We start from the raw sequence: 21,699 nt of genomic DNA on the forward strand, positions 1-21,699 counted from the left end.
TATTCATTAGAGTGGTACAGTATCAGATACCACTGCTGATGTCTTGCTGTATCCGTCAAGTTTTACAGATTTATATAGATGTATCATTTGAATAACACTTAGAATTGAATAACAGTGTTTCATAAATAAGTCTTGAAGCTCATAAAGCTAATGCAGCATTTCCATTTTTCTTCCTGAAAGTTTTTTGTATTTTCCTTCACAGGTCAGTTGCTCTTCACTCAGTCCTTTGAGTCCCATTCACAGTATTAAAAAAGTCGTTTGTAGTAAATGATGAAGTCAATACAATATTCTCATTGGCTAATAAATAAAGAAAGAAATATTTCTTGTCATTTTTGCTCTATTATCATTGACACTGTGAACTTATACACTAGGCAAGAAACATTATAAAGTATAGGCAAATGTAGCATCGAACAGGATTCAATATGACAATAGGGACATTTATAAGATCCAAAGTTATGGAACACTTACAAAGGATCTGAAGAGATTTTTTCCATGTGCTCTTTAAGATTTTACTGCAAAGTGCAGACATTATCTAGTAATCTCATGCAGTTTACTATTCCTAGGAGATTGGCTGCTGAGAATAACAATATTCATCATTTTGCAAGCGTCTGCACATATGTTCCTACTCATTGCTTACATCTAGATCTGTTTTATATTCCAGTCATTGAGGTTTGCCATTTCTCAATACTTACTGTGCATGTAACACTAGCTCAATTTTGTGAAAGTTAGAGCTTTATTTAAGAACTGCTCTCAGGGTGATATTACATTATAGGAAAGATTTATTAGCCTTGGTAAATTTTTATGCTGTCCAAACTAGGTGGAAATGCATGGGTTATGACTGAAGTAGACACTGATGTTGAATTAATTCATCCACAAGGCAAAAGTCCTCCTTAATCCATGCTTCTGCCTTACCCAGTAACAGGCACACTCTTTCTTCAGAACCAAACATCATAAGATATTCATGAATCTTCTCTCATCTCCCAAAACCTGCTGCTTGACAACCTTGGAAGGGCACCACTCAGTTGAAGAAAGGTTTGCTGCCTGATCACTGTGAAGGTAAAAGCTAGCAAGACTTGACTATTATTCTGTAGACAGCAAAGAATACTGTGAAACAATGAAATGAATTCAACAGGAACTATCAAGGGAAGAAGCAAAAGACATGATCAACTTCCAAGATGGTAGAAAATGGTACAGGATAATTCCGTGTCAAGGACTTACTCCTTCTAAGTCCTTGGAATCAATGCTGCACAATAGAACAGAATCCAATATACCCTGACAATTTGCAAACATGCCTTGCATTTCAGTGGGAGACATATTGATGTTTTCTCTACCTTGTGGAACAGCATTATCTTGCCATGAGAAGTGCTCTGATTGATTAAACCTATCATCTCAATCAGGAAATTCCCACAAATGCATAGATTTTGTTGATGAATTTTACTCTTATCAATTCATCAGTCCTAGTGCAGTTCATTGATTCATTCATCCACTTTTCTTATATCCTTTCCATTTTGACCAGTCAAAAGCTCTCGGGAGGAAATAACAAGCACAATACATGTGTGTGCAGTGATGGTTTCTACACTGTAGTTGTGGGGGTAGATAAGTAAGTGCATAAATCAGATACAAAAAAGATTTGTCTAAAGAAAGAACCAATATTATTAAATTTTTTATAAAGTGTTAGTAGAACTCAGTTGTAGAACAAATTTATAAATTTTCTCCTTATAATAAAACTTTCTGTCAATAATGATGACAACATACTTTGTCTCATTTAACATTTCATATACCATTAGTGTAACTTGAGAAATTCATCAAAATTATCATTTAGATTTTTACAGATACCATCTTAGTAGATATAGAAAGATTTATTGGATTATGTGCTTTTCTATACTTCATTTACATTGATCCATGTAGAAGACTGAGTAGATTCAGCATTCTTATAAATAGAATTTTCAGAGCGGAGGACAGCAATGGCCAATTGAGAGGCCCAGAGACCAGAAGAAAACTGAAATATTTACAACCAAAATGCAACTTCAAGAAGTTTTTCTCATAAGTCAAAACTTCTATGTGATTACTTTTCTTAGCGTATTTGGAAATAAATGGGATACTTAAATTTTAAAAAAATTTAGAAATGATTTTTTTAGTCTTTCACTTATTCATATTTTTATACTGATTATAGTGCACAAATACAAAACATACCATATGTATTTTTTACTTTGGGATTTTTATTAAATGCCTGTTTGCCTTGGGCAAACTAACATTGAAATGTGGTACACAAATATAAATAGGTAAAAAAATATAAATGTGAATAAATAAAACAGAATAGCATAGGTCATGTATGTGGAATTTCCATAGCATAAAACATCCTAATTCCTAATATTCTATCAATTTTATATAACTATTTTGTTTGCATGAAATAGTGTTTGTTTTCCTATGCTCTTCAATTGCAAGTTATACATTTATTCAATAAGGTGATGTAAAGGATTTTTCCACATACACTCTTAAAACTGCACAAATATTAATGAAATAATGCCATTAGCAAGTATAAAAATCTTACTGTATCTAGATTTTTTTCCTGGGTGAAGTGACACAATATCCATGACCATGATGAATGAAAATGCATAGTTTTCTTCTTTGCAGCCATCGACTTACCTGCTACACCAGACAAAAAAGCAAACTGTAACAGAAAAACAAAAAACGCTTTCAATTTTCTTTTATCCCAAATGAAGACAAAAGAATGACATGAAGGATAAGTGAATCCAATAGTATGATAAAATAAGACGATCTGTTTACCACACTGCAAACTTTGTAAAACACTATTCCAGATGGAATGGCAAAGAGTCAAAGGAATGCGGTCACAGCTTGCGTAAGTTTCATGTGGACCTTACGCTGGGATCTAGGATCTATGTCATGGAGCTGTAGCCTTCTGAGCTATTGACAGAGAAATTGGATTGACATCACTGAACACATTCGTTGGGAGCCAGAGTGAGAGCAGGCTGAAATCCGGAGCAGTGAGAATCTGACCAGCTGAGAACTTCTGTCTCTTGCCTGAAACAATACAGTTCACCAGTACTGTGAAGATATTGGCAGAATTTCTAAAAACAAATTCCCTTGCTGAGGTGGAAACAGTGTCATCAGTAAAAAAAAAAAAAAAAAAAATGTGCCTCTGGTAAAAAAGAGGCAAAGCCAATGCACTGATCAAGATCCTATAAAATCCTACCTTAAAGGTCTACTGGCATAAGATTCCAGGATGTGCACAGCATTTGTGGATGACATTTCAAATCTGCGGTCACTGACATTCCTAGGTATACTAATGAATGTGTTTGTCGCTGTGTTTATGGAAAACATCACTATTCTAAAAGCAGCTTACAAATTGTCCAAGTTTTGTACTTTTATGACATGGTTTTGAATCTTCCACAGCTGGTGTTGCAGTGAAACCTGAATTCTCTTTTGCAAGATGCAAATGAAGACATATTGCCTTTCATTGTTTGCAGGCTTTTTGCACTGACTCTTGTGTATATCATTTAGACACATGAAGTTTAAGTGTCAATCAGGTTAATAAATTAGAAACTAAAGAAAACATCTTTAAAAAAAGGAAAGGTATGTCAGTTATCATGAAATCATTCTAATGCTCATGGCCTCCCAGGATTTACTTTAATATACATATTAAATCAAGACAGAAAGATTTAAATGAATCAACAACAGTTTTCCCAAGTTTTTCTTATTAAAAGCTTCTCACTTACCAAGAATAAACTAGGAAGCCCAGTTCTGCCTGATACAGCTTTATGGTAAGTAACCCCATATGCACCCAAGCACATAGCACCAACAAAACCCATGTGCTTCACTGGATGTCCTTAACTTATCAAGGAACAATAAGATATGAATCCTCATCCTTTACTTTCAGAAATACAAAATGAATCTCAGTGAGTTTCTTTGAATTTAAATATTTATTTCATGCTTGGCTTTTCTGTGTGAAACTTCTAGAGTTTCTAATTGTGTGTGTGTGTGTGTGTGTACTTACTACTTCACCCAGCAAAACTTGAGTTACAATTTACTCAGTTGTCAGAGTCAGCTACAATGATAACATTTATATTTGAAAAGCAAAATCGCCAAGTTGATCGTCCAGATCTCATTTCCTTTATGTTCACTCCCCTTCACAGAGTCATCACTGCAGGATTACAAACAATAAAATAACAAAAAACACACAGCATTTCCCAACAACACTGCAGTTAATCCTCTGACTGCAAGGGACAGAACAAAATGGACTGTTTTTAGGGAAATAACACATGCTGGAGTGAATAGCAAGCAAAGGGGTAATGAGGTTGCTTATTGCCTATATGGTCAAAATGCTGATTGTTAATCGCACAGCATTAAAAGCTTGATTGAGCACAGCTGAATCCCAACGTGCTAGTATCACGCAAAGCAAAGTCCTGGGGAATTCCCAATCAGTGAGACAATGATTGGCTGTGGAGAGTTGATTACTACAATGCCACCCACAAGCACTGTGAAAATGTTAGAAAATGTTTCCAAAACAGATTTTATTGTTAGAATGCAAACAATTTTCTTCAGTAAACTGTTTATGCTTGGTGAGTAGAGGGGGATGGGAAGACACGCCTCTTGTTACTGGCTGAGAATCTTTATCCAGAACTTCAAAACTGTCAGCACAGTATTTCCGGAGGTACAGCAAAATCAGTGTGGGAGACCAGCCATTGTGGCCATTTGGGAAGTGAACTAGCATAGAGGATCTTAGTCTCTTCTTTCTATATATCTACCTTTCCAAAAAGCACAAATAAACCTTAAAAATGAACTATCTTTAAAAAAATTATTACATATAATGTGTACCTTAGGGTATTCATTCTGTATAATGCACAACATAAACTGTTTAAAAAAGTACCAACTCATTTCTTCATAAATTTATTTAGATAACCAATACAGAACACACACAGCAAGAAAATCGAATCAGCCTTCTTTTTATTCAAATTCTCATGAGTATATAAAATTAAAAATTCTGTCACTATATCTCATTGAGTACATAGACAAATACATACTAAATATTTACCATTTTTAATATCAATATTTTTAAATCTCAAAAAGGTGAGTGACTCACAGGAAATGGTCATTTTTGTTTACCATAAACTATTCCAATGCTTAAAGATCTATATTCACACCTTTCTGTACATGCCTGTCTAATACTCTGCTAAGGCCGTGCTTTTATATATTATTTATTTTGCAATACCTCTAAGGCATACAAACACAAAGAAAATAAACAAACATTGTGCAAGTGGAAATATATGATAAGCAAGATTTTCTTATGAATAGATTTTCCTCTAGAATTCAAGAGATGATCTTCTAGGCGGTAGATGGAATGTGGATCCTGCACATTTGAGTCTGTACTGCAGCCAACACAGTGTGTGCAGTGAGGCCTGTCTCAGCTTATTGTTTGTGAGAATCAGCACACAGGAGTGGCCTGAAGGATATGATATTGAAAAAACTTGGGAAACCATTGTGATCAAATATCTCCCCTTCAATGCAAAGCTCCAAATTTGCAGGAGAAGAGAAAAAAAGAAAATGGAGCACAGAACAAGGAAGACAATCATAGTCTGTAAGCATCTGAAATGGGCCTTGCTGCTGGCGTCTCTGCTTCCCACGGCACTGACCTGCATCCTTTTCAGATGTCTCCAGAGAGAGAAGATGAGCAGAAGAAAAGTGACCAGGGAAACAGTGAATGGTATCATCATGAACACCGTGTCAGTGAACAGAAAAATCCAAAATGCTTGTGCAAACTCACCTAAACTGGAATTTGAAGTCTTGTTTTCCTTATAGCCTTTAAACCAGAGGTCAATCTTCATGTTTGACAGTGCAATATTTGAAAACAAGAGGCCCAAAGACACCAGCATTGTCATCGTTAATACTTTCTTAGCTCTCCACTTGAAATAGAGAAAAGCAGAATTAGAAAACATGGCTATCTTGAGGAAATAAAAGATGCTGAGGCTCGTGGCAAACCAGATGCTAAAATGATTGGACACGATCCTGGAATTATGCATAATTTTTGACACTTTTTTAGTCTTTTCTAAAGCTGGGTAATAAGCAAAAATCAATTTAGGCAAGAATACAGACCACAGCATCCCGAGCCTAGAGATTGCCAACGCAGTGAGGATCTGATCACAAGTCTTCATCTTTCTTTTCTTGATCCAGTCAAGGCTGTTCACCAGAGCTATGAATCCATTGCTTATATTTCCAATGATAAATTCCACAGCTAGAATTACTCCAAGTATGATCACTATAACAGCAACCATCATTCATGAGATAGTCTGTGCTCCAGGGTCTTAATCACTACTGATGACTTCTCAGTGCTTCAACTCAAAGATCACAGGCACTTGACACTTCAAAATTCAATACAATGTATTACTTTAAAAATCTGCAAGCATCAAGTTTACTAATATATCAGTCATATCTCTCGTCCTCAATATATTTGTGATTTCCCATTCAGCCAAGCTCCTTTGAGTCTCACACACAGTAAAGGAAAGTCTTTTGTATTTGATCCTGGAGGAAATCATGAATTTTCATTGGTTAACATGCAAATACAGAGATGCTTGTTTTCATTTCTTGCTTTTTTTTTTAACCATCAAAACATTTTATTTCGGAAATTTATATACTGATCAAGTAAGATTATAAGACATGAGTGCAAGATCTGAGATTTTTCATACATTTTTCAAGACACTCCTACAAAGTCCAAAAATTTCCTGATCATTTTGTGCAAATTCCATGTTTCTAAAAAGCCATGTACTACAAATAAAATCTATTAATTTGCCTTTACAAAGACATTCATAAACATGCATATACATTACTTACATCCTGATCATCTATTTGCATTCCAGTCATTTATGCTTACCCTTGTTTAACGTTTATTTTGTATCTAGCATATGCTCAGTTCTATGGCACTGTACAAAGCATTGTACAAAAATTTCTTTCCGGTTTACTCTATGTTGTATTAGCTTAAATTTTCAATATCCTTGGTAATTTTTTATGTGTACAGAAATAGTGACAAAAGCTACCTGATATCAATAAAACAACTGGTGTGTTAAATGGATATATCCACAAGGAAGAAGGCCTCTTCAGTACTTTTCAGCATGCCTCTACCTTTTCATCTGGGCAACTCTACCACCGGCACCAAATGCCCTGAGATTGTATCCACTGGCCCCCAGCTCCTAGCAACATCTCCTTCATAATCCTCATTATACCCCTCACTTCGGTGACAGACACACTATCTGATCTAAATAAAAGAAAAAAGATCAAAACACTATTGTGCTTCAGTAATCAGAAAAAGAAACTATCAATCAATAAATAAATCACCACAATTTACCAATCATATTTACTAAAGAAAGAAGAAAAGTATGCATTATACACTTAACCGATCATAGAAATAAAGTATGGGATATTCCAGCGTTTAAGACTGACTTGATCTCAGTACTAGTAATCAACATCTAGCAATAAAAGTGAGTGCAATGCAACTTTAAAAAGTTCACAAATGTCTTACGTGTAAGGGAGGGATGTATTGAAGCTTTCTCTACAACTGTGAAAACGGCCGGTCTCTTGTCAGAGATGCTCCTACGTTTATAAATGTCATTGTATGTAACTAGAACAAAGTTATTTCTACTTCAATGTATTTTATTTGCCAGTCATAATGCCACACACAGATTTATTCATTTTTTATTATCATGTTATTTTTAACCAACTGTTCCATGTGCTGTCATTAAGTTCTTTGTAAGAAATCGTAAAAATAATACATACGATTTTGTATTGCTAGTTCTTATACTTGACAGAGATCACAGATGATAAATAAGTAAATCAGATATGGAGATGATTTATCTAAACATGAATTAATATTGTTAAAATTTTATCATACCAGCAACTAATAGTAAAGAAGACTCAGATTTGGGGGTCTGTATTTATGTAAGGCATACATATTTCACATATTTCATAATACAGGTTAGGTGCACAGTGATGTCATCCACCTTACCCATCCCATTCAGGTTTCCACCCAACCGCCTTCATTCTCTTAAATAAAAATTTTTTTTACCATGACATGCCTTCAGTTCACTTTGCAAACACAGGTCTAAAAATCCATCAGGTGCAGAATTCAACAATTCGCTACAACATTGATATCAACACACTTTACCTTATTTTAATATTTTTTATACATAGAAGTTTGTGAAACTCAGTAGAATTATAAGTTTTATAGATACCATCTTAATAGGTCTAGAAAGCTTTATTGAATTATGTATCATAGTTCTATACCACATTCACATTGACAATCTTTAAAGGATTTGGATTATCAGCCATTCTTCAATATAGAAAGAATTTTAAGCATACAGGAATACACAATGACCAGAGGCTCACAGACCAACAAAATATTAAATATTTTATATCAAATTTCAACTTCAAATTTCCTTACCTCACAATCTTTGTGTGATTACTCCCCTTAGTGTATCTGGAAATACATGACATGCGCCTTTCTTCCTCGACTTAATTACACAGATGATTTTTACAAGCCTTTCACCTGTTCATAATCAAGTTAATACAATTCAATGAAGATTATGGAACAGAAATAAACAATTTATTTTAAATATATATATTACATATATACATTGTCATTCTTAACTTTTTGGGTACTTGTGGATTTGAAAACAATGAAATAAGCATTATATGTGTTTTTTTACGCATGAAGTATGAATTGATAGAATAATATCTCACCCTCAAATTAATATTTAATATATGATTTTAGTTTGAATGGCTTTACTACCCCAAACCAGATGACTTGGAAAATCTAAACACTTTGGGGCATGCATGTTGGGTGAAAATTACACTGGAAAATAGAAATTGTTATATAACACAAGCTGACATTTCTAAATTGTGTGCAAATGTATATATATCATAATTACTTGATCAGAAGAAAATATAGACAAAATATGTGAAATTCTCATAAATATGTAGAAATTAATTCTTAAAATGTTCCAACACTTTGCATGGTTATTTTGTTTGCCTGAAAAAATAATCATTTTCTAGTTTTCCAAAGTTTATAGTGAATATATGTCTGTAAATTTTCATAATAAGTTATGTAAAATGTTTTCTTGGTGCACTTTTGGAATTATACAATGACCTATGAAATAGTGTATCAAATATAAAGTGTTACTGAGCCCATAAACTCTCTCTCAGATAAGAGTGAAAACAATGTAACTGATCTGATCTGCAGCATTTATGTTTTCCAAACTTTCAGGCAACAAATCAGCTGGCACACACATACACACAGACAGAAAAATCAAACAAAATTCAACATACCTGTTTTCACTCTCTTTTAATCAAATTAGCACAAACAAAAGAGTCCAAGTGTTTACGAACCCAGTAGCATGTAAATCAAGACAATCTGTTTACCTCACAGCATATCTCTGCAATCACAGATGGGGTTGTAAACAGCAAGAGGAAGGCAGCCACAGCGCACGTGGCTTATAGGTGGACCTTTGTGTTGGGTTGCAGGGTCCTGTACCACGGAGCTGCATCTTAATAAGATATTGCTAAGTAAAAATGGGCTATCTTTAGAAAAATATATCAATAAGGAAGTAAAATAAGTGAGTTTCACGGAAGCAGAGTTACATTTGAAAGGCATACAATACCTGATCACTTTGTCTTCATTTTTCCTTCATGTTCACTCACCCAACAGTGCACTCTACACTGCTAAAGTTCCTACTTACATGAAGAATCATGACATCACAAAAATTGGATGTTTTTACAAAAATTACATTGAGTCACATAGGAAATCAGCAGCTGATGCACTTGGTTACTGCCTAGGCAATAAAAAGCGACAACTCCTACTTGCACGTGCTACAAAGTTAGGTTACCCATAATGGAATCCCAGTACACTTTTATCATTCAAAGCAAAACAATTCTGGAGAATGAGAGAGAAGTGAGAGGTGATCAGCTGTGGAGGACTTTCTTCACAGTGGCCATGGAATTCATCAGCCCAACGAACACAGTGGCAAAATATCCAAAACTAGTTTAAAATCCTGATGGAAGCATTGCTCTTTAGTAAATTTCCATGTAAACATTTCAATGTAGACACACACACACACAAAAGTAAGACATGTCAAATGCTGTTGGTTAGGGTACCCTAATATTCTGACCTAAAGTTCTATGAAAACAAGACTTCTACAGACACAGTGAAATTCTTGATTTTTTTGAAATTCTGTGATAAGGTGAAGCAAAAAAAAAAAAAAAAGATATCTATCAAGGCATTTAACAGACAAGTTCATTGGAGTACTTAAGAGAAGACACTGTACTGAAAAGCGCTCTGAAGACCTCCCATAGTGGGCATGGGTTACAATCTTTCATAGCTGATGTTGAAATGAAAACTGACTTCTCATTTGTGAGTATACAAATGAAGCCATCTTGTCTTTCATTATTTACAGTTTTGCCTTGCCTAACCTCTAGTCAATTTGGGCAGGTGAAATTTAGGTGTCCTCTAGGAAAATAACACTAAGTAAACACACAGGAATCTTAGGTTTCTGAGGATGACTATAATGATTCATTTCTATTCAGGATTTTTATATATATATATAACATACATATGTAATTACATATGCATATGTATAATTTAGTCTATAAAATTTTAAAATAGTGATTTCAGATTTTTTCCCAAAATTTTTTTGTACTAAAAATTTCCTAGTTCCAAGAGAAATGCCAGGAAGATTACTACTCCCTTATATAGCTTTATTGTGAACAAAATCATAAAACTCACTCAAACAACCCCAGAACTACCGACATTCACACTTCCTGGAAAAGCAGGTCGGCCTAATGTTTGAGGTCTTGCACCCACGCGGGAAATCCAGAAGAAAATCCTGACTTGGGCCAGCCTCACTTCAGCCTTTAGGACCATTCTGCGGATGAATCCACAGGTGCAAACTCTCTCCTCTGTCTTTGCATTTCCCTCTTTCTGTAAATTTGCCTTCCAAACAAATAAAATAAATCTCTTTACAATATGTTTCCTGAAATAGCCTGAAATAGTCACTTTGGGCCTATAAACTTTAGGCTTAAGTAATCCACATTGGACAAGGTAAATTTTGCTCAGAATTTTATGTATTCTCTGTTGGTGAAAGACTTCCATGTGGATTGGGTCATACAAGTAGTGGCTTAGCCTACTGCCTTCCATCACCTGCCATGATACTTGTGCAGACCTAAGAAACATAGCATCCTATATCAATATAGCACCCTATATCCTATAAGAAACATCCTATACATCCTATATCTCAGAGTTTCACCTATGAAATACCTGGCATCTGTTCTCTGTCAACAAAAGATCAAAAAAGAAAATCAAACAAACAAAAACTGAAAATACATACAACATCTGTCAATTTAGTTTTCCAAGTGATGCTTTTCTGATGCTCTTCCACTTCATAGTCTCATGTGGGTTGATTACTGTAACATGAAAAAATCATCAATATTCTCACCAGTAGCACTAGAATGAACCTGTTAATGTTCTTCTTCGAGTGACGAGAAATAAAGCTTGGGAAATTGCTTGAGAAGTTATAATACACTGAGGACAGGAAAAAATAGATTATATATAAAATACATACATATATATATATAATACATACGTGTGTGTATTTAACCATCCATGCAATAAGAACGGTCATTCTTACTTGCACATTGTGTAAGTCTAGTCCAACCATTGTCCCATTCCAATACATCAGCATTACCCAAAGCAAAGCAATTCTGGAGACTTTCAGAGACCTGAGCATGTGATCAGCTGAGTATAGGTTTTGTCACTTGATCAGTGCTATGCAGATCACCACTAGTATGAAGATATTAGAATTTGAATGGAAGCCAGGCTGACAACTTTCTTTGGTGGAGTAAAAGGCAAGTTTAATATTTCTGGATGGAATTCTGTAAGACCATGCCTAGAACTCTGTAAGCACATGATTTCAGAATGTTTCCTGAAATCTTTAAATTATTCTCATTTCTGTGGCCAGCATGGAGATACCACATAGGCATCTTAATAGATGAATTCAACACTGAGTTTATGAAACCCTTTGTTATTCTGAAGAAAACAGAGAAATGCCTTTAAAATACTGCTGTTCTTATACTTCATAACCTTGTCATGAACTAGAACCTTCCATTGCTTATGTTGCAGTGAAGGTTGAGTTCTCATTTGCAAGCTTGCAAATGGACATATATTCTCTTTCACTGTCTGATGTAAACCCAATTTAGGTTCACGAAGTGTGTCATCTAGGAAAGCTACACACGCAATACAGAGAACAAAAGACAATGAAATGAAACTTAATATGACTTTAATGATTCATTGCCTTTCAGGACTGATTTTAACATGCATATTAGGTTTATATAAAAAGGTTTAAAAGAATTTATACATGTTTTTCACATACTCTGTGTTCAAAGCTTCCCAATCCTAATCCTAGACAAGTTCAACATTCCTATCAGTAAAGATTTGAAGAAATAACAGGTAGAAGAAAAAAATCCTATTTCTAAAGAGTATAGACACACACTGTAAACAACAAATCACAACTTGAGGGTCCAGCACAATAGCTCAGTGGCTAAAATCCTTGCCTTGCATACACCAGGATCCCATAGGGTCACCAGTTCATGTCTCTGTTGCTCTACTTCCAGTCCAGCACCTTGCTTATGACCTGGGAAAGCAGTAGAGGATGGTCCAAAACCAGTATGTTTCTGTAAGACACACAACTCATGGGCCCGGCAGCGTGGTCTAGGCTAAGTTCCTCGCCTTGAATGCGCCAGGATTCCATATGAGCGCCGGTTCTAATCCCGGCAGCTCCACTTCCCATCCAGCTCCCTGCTTGTGGCCTGGGAAAGCAGTCGAGGACGGCCCAAAGCTTTGGGACCCTGCACCCATGTGGGAGACCTGGAAGAAGTTCCTGGATCCTAGCTTCGCATCGGCATAGCATCAGCCGTTGCGCTCACTTGGGGAGTGAATTATCAGACGGAAGATCTTCTTCGCTGTCTCTCTTCCTCTCTGTATATCTGACTTCCCAATAAATAAATAAATCTTTAAAAAAAAATAGACACACAACTCATAAATATTATAGAAGTGAAAATTTCCAATATATAAATTTTTCTATGAGTCAATTGTCTTTAAGAATGCAGGAGATGATCCTGCAAGGGAGGCGATGGAAGGCACTCACTTCCATCTCCATCTAAGCCACCACAACACTGTTACCGAGGCTCCTCTCAGCTTGCTGTTTCCCAGAATCAAGATCCATGCGTGACTCGATGGATAGGACATGGCGAAAACCTGAGCAACCATGGAAATCAGTTGATTCTCCACCAACTCAGAGTTCCAATTTTGTAAGAGAAGAAACGAAAAGAAGAGGGTACGCAGCACGAGAAGAACAAACAAAATTAGCAAGCATTTTACATGGGCCCTGGTGCTGCTGTCTCTGGATGCCGTGACGTTGATCCGCATCTTCCTAAGATGTCGCCACAGGGAGAAGAAGAGCAGGAGAGAAGTCATCAGGAATAGCGTGAAAGGGATGATCGCGAACGTCATCTCAATGGTCAGGAGAATTCCACGGAAGTGGGCACAATCACCCAAACTCGAATTCAAAGTCAGGTTTTCTTTATGTCTTTCAATCCAAAACTCAGCATATATATTTGTCCATGCAACATTTGAAAACAAAAGGAACAAAGACATTAGCAACGTTACTGAGATCACTTTTTTTACTCTCCACTGAAGGTACAGAAAAATAGAGTTAGAAAAATAAGCAATCTTGAGAAAATAAAAGATGCCAAGACTTGTGGCAAACCAAACACTAAAATGATTGGTAATAGTCCAGGCAATAGCACTCATTTTTAACACAGTTTCATTCTTCATGTTGATTGTGTCAAACATGAAACCCAAGTTAATTAAGAATACGAACCAGATTGTACCAATTCTGGAGACTGACACACCAGTGAGTAATTGATCAATTAAAAAGATCTTTCTCCTCTTCACCCAGTCAATGTAGTTCACCACTGTTATGAATCCATTGCCTATATTTCCAATTATGAATTGCACACTCAGAATCACGGCAAATGCCACCCTAAAAGCAACCATTGTTGTCGCAGAATGCTCCAATGTCTGAGACCCCCCTCTGAGGATCTGTTTATGCATCCATAGGTATATAAACCTGATTCTTGAAAATTCAGCAATATCTCCTCATTAAAATCCTACAAACGTGAACTTTTCTGATGGATTGTTCATATATATATATATATATGACATATATATATCTTCCTGAGATTTTTTTTTCTGTAATTTTCTAGTTCAATTGATCTTCAACCTGATCCTTTTGGCCTTACACACAAAAATGAAAGGAAAGATTCCTGTGGTGAAGGATTTAGAAAATGCTTGATTCTCTTTGGCTAGCATGCAAATAAAGCAATATTTGTTTGCATTTCTTACACTGCTACCATCGACCTTTTTTTGGCAATTTGTATTCTGGGGGAAAAAAAAACAAAATATGTACAGTGGACAAAAGCCTATGTGACATTTGTAACCTCTAAGGTTAAGAAAAAAGCAAAACATTAAGTGTGTCCAGGGATATTTGCCTATATTCTTTAGGATATCGAGTTATTAATACAAATAATTACTTCTATCATTTTAGATTAACAAAACACACACACATGAATACACTATTTTCATCCAAATCCTCTCTTTTCATTTAATCATTTGGGTTTGTCATTCTCTAACATTAATTAATTATCTAGCATATACTCTATGACAGTTGTATTAAGCATTGTTTAAAAACTCCTGTGTTTGTATTATATCACGTTGAATTAAAGTTTCAACAGTTTTAAATCTTTTTTCACACAATAAGAGGTGATAATTTGTTGGTTGTTGCCAAAGTGCATCCTGGGTTTGAATCATTCACAAGGCAAAAATCCTGCTCATTGTGTTTCCCCAGTAAGGCACACTCCACAATTAGCACCAAATAGCTTAGGATTTTTCCATTATACTTCATCTTCCAACATCCTTGTATTCACAACCTTTCTAAAAGGCACCGCCCAGATCAAGACAAACTCACAGCCTGACAGAGGTAAATTAATATTTAAAAAAATCATTTTTCCAAGGACAGGAAAAGAAACTATAGATCAATAAAACTGATTCACCACAAGCTATCAAGCAAAGGGGGGGGGGACATGCATCATGAAGTTCAAGAATATTTTAAAAATGCGGAATCTTTTAAATACGAAGAGCTGACTCCACCTCAATGCTAAGAATCAACATGAGCAATAAAAACTAATTGAGTATATGTAGAAATTATTTACTAAAGTCCTAAATTTAAATGAGAAAGATGATGATTTTTCTACAATGTGGAATGGCCATTCTGTTGCTGTGGGAAGTGCTTCTACTACTATAAACTTGTAACAAATACGTTTTTAAAAGTCTGCATATGTTTATCAGTTAAAATATTTTGTAAACGTATGAAACCAAAGCTGGAATATTCCTATAATGTGTAGGTTTTTTGAGGGGTTTTGTTTTCACTATATTTAACATAGTTCTGTAATTCATTCATCCATTTATATTTTTATTATTTATATATTCATTATCATTTGACCTATTTCTCCTTGTGCCATCTTGTAACTCCGTGGAAGCAATAGCAAACAGATACAATCTCTAAATTTGACCTTATGTAGTCTAAATTATATTGGGATAGGTAGATAATAATAAACAAAAATTATTTGGTAACACTTTTTGTTAAGAATCAAGTGGGATTGTTACATATGAAATTTTAATACATGCAGTAGAATTCCTTGTGGAATCAGTTAAAAACACCAATCTAATAACAAATCTTGTTGTAATAATGATGTGACCACATTTTGCCTAATTTCAACTTTGGTGGACAACTGTAGTTGCACAATCTTTGAGAATACATTTAAATCATCAAAAATATGTATATAATATAGATATATGTATTTCACTGATGCCTTTCATGGAAGTGTAAATGTTTGTTGAGTTAAATGAGCAACATTTTCATACCTCATTTATATGAGTATCTCTCGAACTTTGAAGATATGTTCAATGATTCTTACAGTTAGAAATTCGATAAATGGAAAACATCATGACAAAACCACCGAATTCTCCAGAACAACTACTATAATTACCATATTTATGCTCCTTTTTACACAAACACTAATAAAGCCAAAAAAAACATTCTTTTCAGTGAATAAAATATGATAAAGCTAGAAGCAATCAGAGAAAATTATGGGCTATTACCGAGGCAGTCAGAGCAATGATTGTTATTTAAATTCTATACATTTTATTTGTGAGAATTTTTACGTATTTGCTTAGAGTACGAAGGGTCAAGGGCTAGAGGAAACGGGATGAGACTGTTGTTTTGACATTCTCTTTTTTCCTTCCTTTATCTGTGAAGAGGGGAGAAATAAGGAGAGAAGCCACACCCAGCCTCGCAACCCACCCAGGGTCCCGGATGTGGGCGATGCTCTGAGGGTCCTGCTCAAGCGGTTTTAATAGTTTCACAGTTCTACGTGATTAGAGTGGCAAGAACAATGATTCTTTGTTTTACACCCCATAAAACTGTAGTAATCACAGGTACATAGCAATATATTGACATCAACAAAGCAAACCAATGTTAGGGACTGGAAGAACAAACATAATGCAATCAAATGCAGAGCACTGTTGCCTCTTGACTTAGAGAATGTAGTTCACCAGAATCATGGAATTACTGACAAATTTTCCCAAATCAAATCCTAAAAACTAGGCTGGAAGGAGCTGTGTTTGGTTCACTTGACATTCTTATCCATGAATAGAGAGATTTTATAGATTTCAGGCATACAATATTTAAAATAGGTAAACCCTTCATATCTGGAGGGGAACAGCAAGTCTAATGTCACTGGGTAGAATTCCTTGATATCCTGATATGAAGTTCAATCCACACATGCTTTCTAGATGTGCAGTGAACTTCCCGATTTTTTAAAGATTCTGAGGCCCACTGGAATTTGCTAGCACCAAGTTTTTCATGTTGAATTAAAACACTAACTACTCTGAAAAGAACCGAAACGACCTCCCATTCCTATATTTTGAATCTTCTCCTTGGGATGGAATTTTCCATTAGCTGATACTGAAATAAAAGCTAAATTCTCATTTGTGAACATGCAAATGCTGATGTATTCTCTTTCATGCTTTGTCGTTTTTGCATTGTCTAACATCTGTATAACTCGGGTTAGTGAAGGTAGGAAAATAACAAATGGAAAACATGGAAATTTTCTAGATGAACAGAAGAAGCTTAGTCATGCTTATTTTTACAGACGGAAAATCCATATAAATGTTTAAAGGAATGGATACACAATTTTCCAAGTTTTCTCCTATTAAAACCACCCAAAGTACTCCCACAAGCCGAATATACCTAATAAAGATTTATTGTAAACAACCCCATGACACCCAAGTGTACACCCTGCAGCACCAACAGTGCCAATGTGCTTCACTGGATATCCCAAAAATTCCAAGGAACTAGAAGATGTGAATTATTATTCCAGATTTTTGCAAATAAATAATTCTCAATGAGCTTACTTATATTTAAATACTTTTATACTCAGACATCCTAATGTATTATTAGTAAGCATCAAGTGTGATTTGCAAGCTAAGATTTTAAAAAACTTCTATATAATTTTAACTGTTGCTCATATAGGAAGTATATAGGAAGTATCACAAATTTTGAATATTTCTGAAATCCATTATGACTGCTGACATTACCCATTTAAGAACATGAACATAACTATACTTCTAATTTTTTTAATGTTTTGCTACAATGTAATTAACATCTCAGTAAAATATCTGCAGCCCTGATTTACAGGGATTTCATAGTTTTGGTTACTACTATGGAAGAACTCTTAGTGTCAAATAGCATTTTCTAATTAGTTATTACTATATTATATAAGGTGGATTTTGTTATCCAGTAGACCACGGAAGGATTTTCTCATCCCTGCAACAATGAAACTGACATATCAGGGCTATCAAAACCACTCAAGTAACATCCTCAGAACACTCTTCCCCACACTGGGCTCTCAGGTGTGTCATGAAAGGACCAGCTCCTATTCCCTGGGTGCTGCTTTCCCAGGACACAAGCTGGATGGGGAGTGAAACAGCTGGCACCCATGAATTGGCATTCATGTGGGATTCCAGCATGTGCAATGTCCCTCACCAACATTGTTAACAGATCTTTCATGTCTGCCATACAACAAATTGTGATCATCTCTTAGAATCATACATTACTTAAAATGATCAACAGATGTAATTTGGTAGCCTCTTACATTAAAAAGAAAATGTATTTTTTTCTATGTGCTTGGGAAATGTATTGAGAAATATGAAGTCTGTTAAAATGCAAATTCCATAACTCCAATGATGAATATGGTTCAAATCTTCTGCACAAAGAAAGTAGTAACAAAGACTATTTGGAATAGAGCAATCTGTGACTCTGGAATTTCTAAAATTGTTTTGCAAGTTGATTCTTATATGTGAAGCAAAATGTTTAGTGTGTGTGATTTCAAATAGTAAATAATTTATTCCTAATTTTCCATTGTAAATATTAGGTCTTTTATCAATTAATTTAGAAGCTATCTTTTAAACAACATCTATTTATTTGAAAGTCAAAGTTACAGAGAGTGATGGAGAGAGATAAAGACCTTTGCTCTTTTGGTTCACTCCAAATGGCTGAAATGGCCATGGTTGGGCAGAGCTGAAGCCATGACCTGAATGCTTCATCTGGGTCTCCCACATGGGTAGCAGCGCTGCAAGCCTTTGGAACACCTCCTGCTGCTTTGCCCAGCAGGGAGCTGGATGGGAAATGAAACAGCTGGGCACAAACCTGTGTGCATATGGGACTGTACCATTACAGGAGGTGACTTTATTCACCATGTGATAACGCTGGCCCCAGAAAACTATTTTGTGAGTACAAAATACAGTAAAAAAAATGCATTTGCTATTATCTTATATGTATCCATATCTGTGAATATATATATCACATAGTACATGTTTTCTAATTGAGAAATCCCAGAAAGGTGAATTGTTCACATAAAATTCAAAGGTAACTAAATGTTCTAATATTTATGTGATTTATAATCATATACTTCTGTGTATAACCTGGTTTATATAAGCCCTTGTGCATATATTTTAACATATGCAGATATCAGAATTTTGCACATATCATTGCAAGAGACACATACATTTACACAAATGAGCGAATATTGGGAGGTGAAAATCTATAGTGAACCCAAACTCCACATGAAGTGACTTGACGTCGAGCATGTATATGATGATACCCTAAACACTACAAAGACCTTAACATGGTGCATCTTTGAACCTATGACTCAGCCACCTCAGAAAAGCCAGAAAGGCCTGTCTCAGCTTCCTGTTTCCAAGAATCAGGATGAATGAATGGAGTGAGGGATACGTCATCTCAAATACGTGGCAAACTGTCATGCTCAGACAATTCTCCAGCAATGCAGAGCCCCAAGTTTGTAGAAGAGAAGACAATAGAAAAACGGTACATAGCACGAGAAAGGCGACCACAGTCTGTAAGGCTTGTAAGTGGGCCTTGATGCTGGCATCTCTGGATCCCTTGGCACTGAGTTGCATTTTTCTGAGATGTTTCCAAAGGGAGAAGATGAGCAGGAGGAAAGTTGTCAGGGACATGGTGAAGGGTATGATCATAAACACTGTATCAGTGAACAAAAATATTCTGAAAAGCTGTGCAAACTCTCTCAAACCCATAGTCACATTTCCTTTATATACTTGAATATAGACACTGATACGCATGTTTAACAGGGCAATATTTAGAAACAAGAGCACCAGAGACATAAGCACTGTCCCTGAAACCACCTTTTCCACTCTCCACTTTAGGTAGAGGAAAGTAGAGTTAGAAAACTTGGCTATCTTGAGAAAATAAAAGATGCTGAGGCTTGTAGCAAACCAAATGCTGAAATGGTTGGTCACAGTGCAGGCGATATGAATCACTCGCAAGACTTTTTCAGTGAAAAACCAAGTCAGGTAAAATGCAGAAGCCAACCTTATAATCAATGTGAACCAGATCAATCCAATTCTGGAGACTGCCAAAGCCGTGATAATCTTATCAACTGAAGAAATCTTTCTTCCCTTGACCCAATCAATACTGTTGACCAGTACAATGAATGCATTGTCTACATTCCCAACAATGAATTCTACAGTTAGAATCAGTGTCAATATGGTCAGTACAATAGCAGCCATTGTCAATAAGAAAACACGCTGATACCTCACGTCACTGCTGAAATCTTCTTTGTGCAACCACTTACAAGAGATTTTGAAAACTCAGTTCTTTTCCCCCCTCAAAAAATCTTCAAGCATCAAGTCTGTCAGTAGATTGTTCCCATTTCCCTCCCGGAACATTTTCTTTTTTTAATTTTCCAGAGAGCACAGCTGAGATTCAACAGAGCTTCTAAACATTACAGACCAAAGAGGAAGGCTTTTGTACCTGATGATGAAGGAAGTGCTGAATTCTCATTGCTTATCATGCAAATGAAGATATTTCTTTTCAGCTCAGCACACTTTAATCTAGTTAGCTGTATTTTGTGCAAAAAAAACTTAAAATATGAGCACAACAATAATAAATATGACATATAAAGATAGATGGCTGTGGGGATCTTTCCTTACTTTCTCTAAAATATCCCTACAAAAGTTACAAGATTGTCTAACAAAGTTTAAGTGTTAGGTACTAGCAATATTTATTTATTTTACTTCTTAGAAGGACATGCATAAGCACACACAAACTCTAAATGCAGTGAAGTTTTTTTTACTTCTTTGCAATTCTGTGTCAGTGTAAGGCAGAAATCTCATAGTAATGGATAGGTTCAATGCTGTGTTTATGTAAAACACTGTTATTCCAAAAAATTTTTTCTTCAAATTTCTCAATGTTGTATCTTTGGCATGGGCTGGTATATTTCATACTTAATATTGTAAGGAAACCTGAATTTTCACCTGTGAGCACGCAAATAAGGACAAATTTCCTTTCATTTGCTTTCCTAATGTATACTCTGTTTGGGCACATGATAATTAGGTGATTTCCAGGAAACTAATACATAGGACAGAAAATGTCTTAATATCAAAACAGGAAGATAGTCCTCTAGAGATGATCTTTTTAAAAATTCTTTATATTTATGTGGCAGGTAGATTTTACAGAGACAGAGAGAGAGGTATTCCATAATACCAATTTCTTGGAATAATATTGACTAAAATATTACCATCAGAAATCTATTTTGCTATGTACTTGAAAACTATGTTGAAAAATTCAATACATATTTAAATGCAAATTTCATGTTCCTAAGAATAAATGTAGTCGAATATATACAAAATCTGACATATGAGATGTCGGGAATAGAGCAACTTCACAGTTTATGAGGAAGTTCTAATTACTGTTGTAAGTTGGATCTCATTTTTTAAATGAAAGATTTAGTGTATGCAATTTCTCAGAGTGCATTTTAAATTCTTAATTGTTATATAAAATATGACTTTATCCTACATTAGAATAATTTTATTAAAATAGAATTGTAAATGGATTTGTTTAATCACTTTCACTTATGCAATAAATAGATATGTTACATAGTACGTGAATATTTTGAAATTTGAAGTAGGTGATCAAATCACATGAA

At 35.2% G+C, this 21,699-nt stretch overlaps 2 protein-coding genes across 2 annotated transcripts; both read right to left on the reverse strand.

The window, feature by feature from the left end:
- Positions 1 to 13,198: 13,198 nt before the first annotated feature.
- LOC121148001 (taste receptor type 2 member 125-like) lies at positions 13,199 to 14,113 on the reverse strand. The gene has a single exon (XM_040967965.1). It carries the CDS (start codon positions 14,111 to 14,113, stop codon positions 13,199 to 13,201), a length of 915 nt encoding a protein of 304 aa, XP_040823899.1.
- Positions 14,114 to 19,357: 5,244 nt separating this feature from the next.
- LOC121148009 (taste receptor type 2 member 14-like) lies at positions 19,358 to 20,281 on the reverse strand. Its single transcript, XM_040967974.1, has one exon. The coding sequence runs from the start codon at positions 20,279 to 20,281 to the stop codon at positions 19,358 to 19,360; it is 924 nt and encodes a 307-aa protein (XP_040823908.1).
- Between the last annotated feature and the right edge of the window lie 1,418 nt (positions 20,282 to 21,699).

Source organism: Ochotona curzoniae, unplaced genomic scaffold (assembly GCF_017591425.1).
Source record: "Ochotona curzoniae isolate NIBS_2020 unplaced genomic scaffold, NIBS_Ocur_1.0 contig_1482, whole genome shotgun sequence".
Classification (NCBI taxonomy): Eukaryota; Metazoa; Chordata; class Mammalia; order Lagomorpha; family Ochotonidae; genus Ochotona; species Ochotona curzoniae.

What these genes read in the sequence shown, in the direction of transcription:
- LOC121148009 (XM_040967974.1), bottom strand. Translation starts at nt 20,281, where the DNA reads ATGGCTGCTATTGTACTGACCATATTGACACTGATTCTAACTGTAGAA.
- LOC121148001 (XM_040967965.1), bottom strand. Translation starts at nt 14,113, where the DNA reads ATGGTTGCTTTTAGGGTGGCATTTGCCGTGATTCTGAGTGTGCAATTC.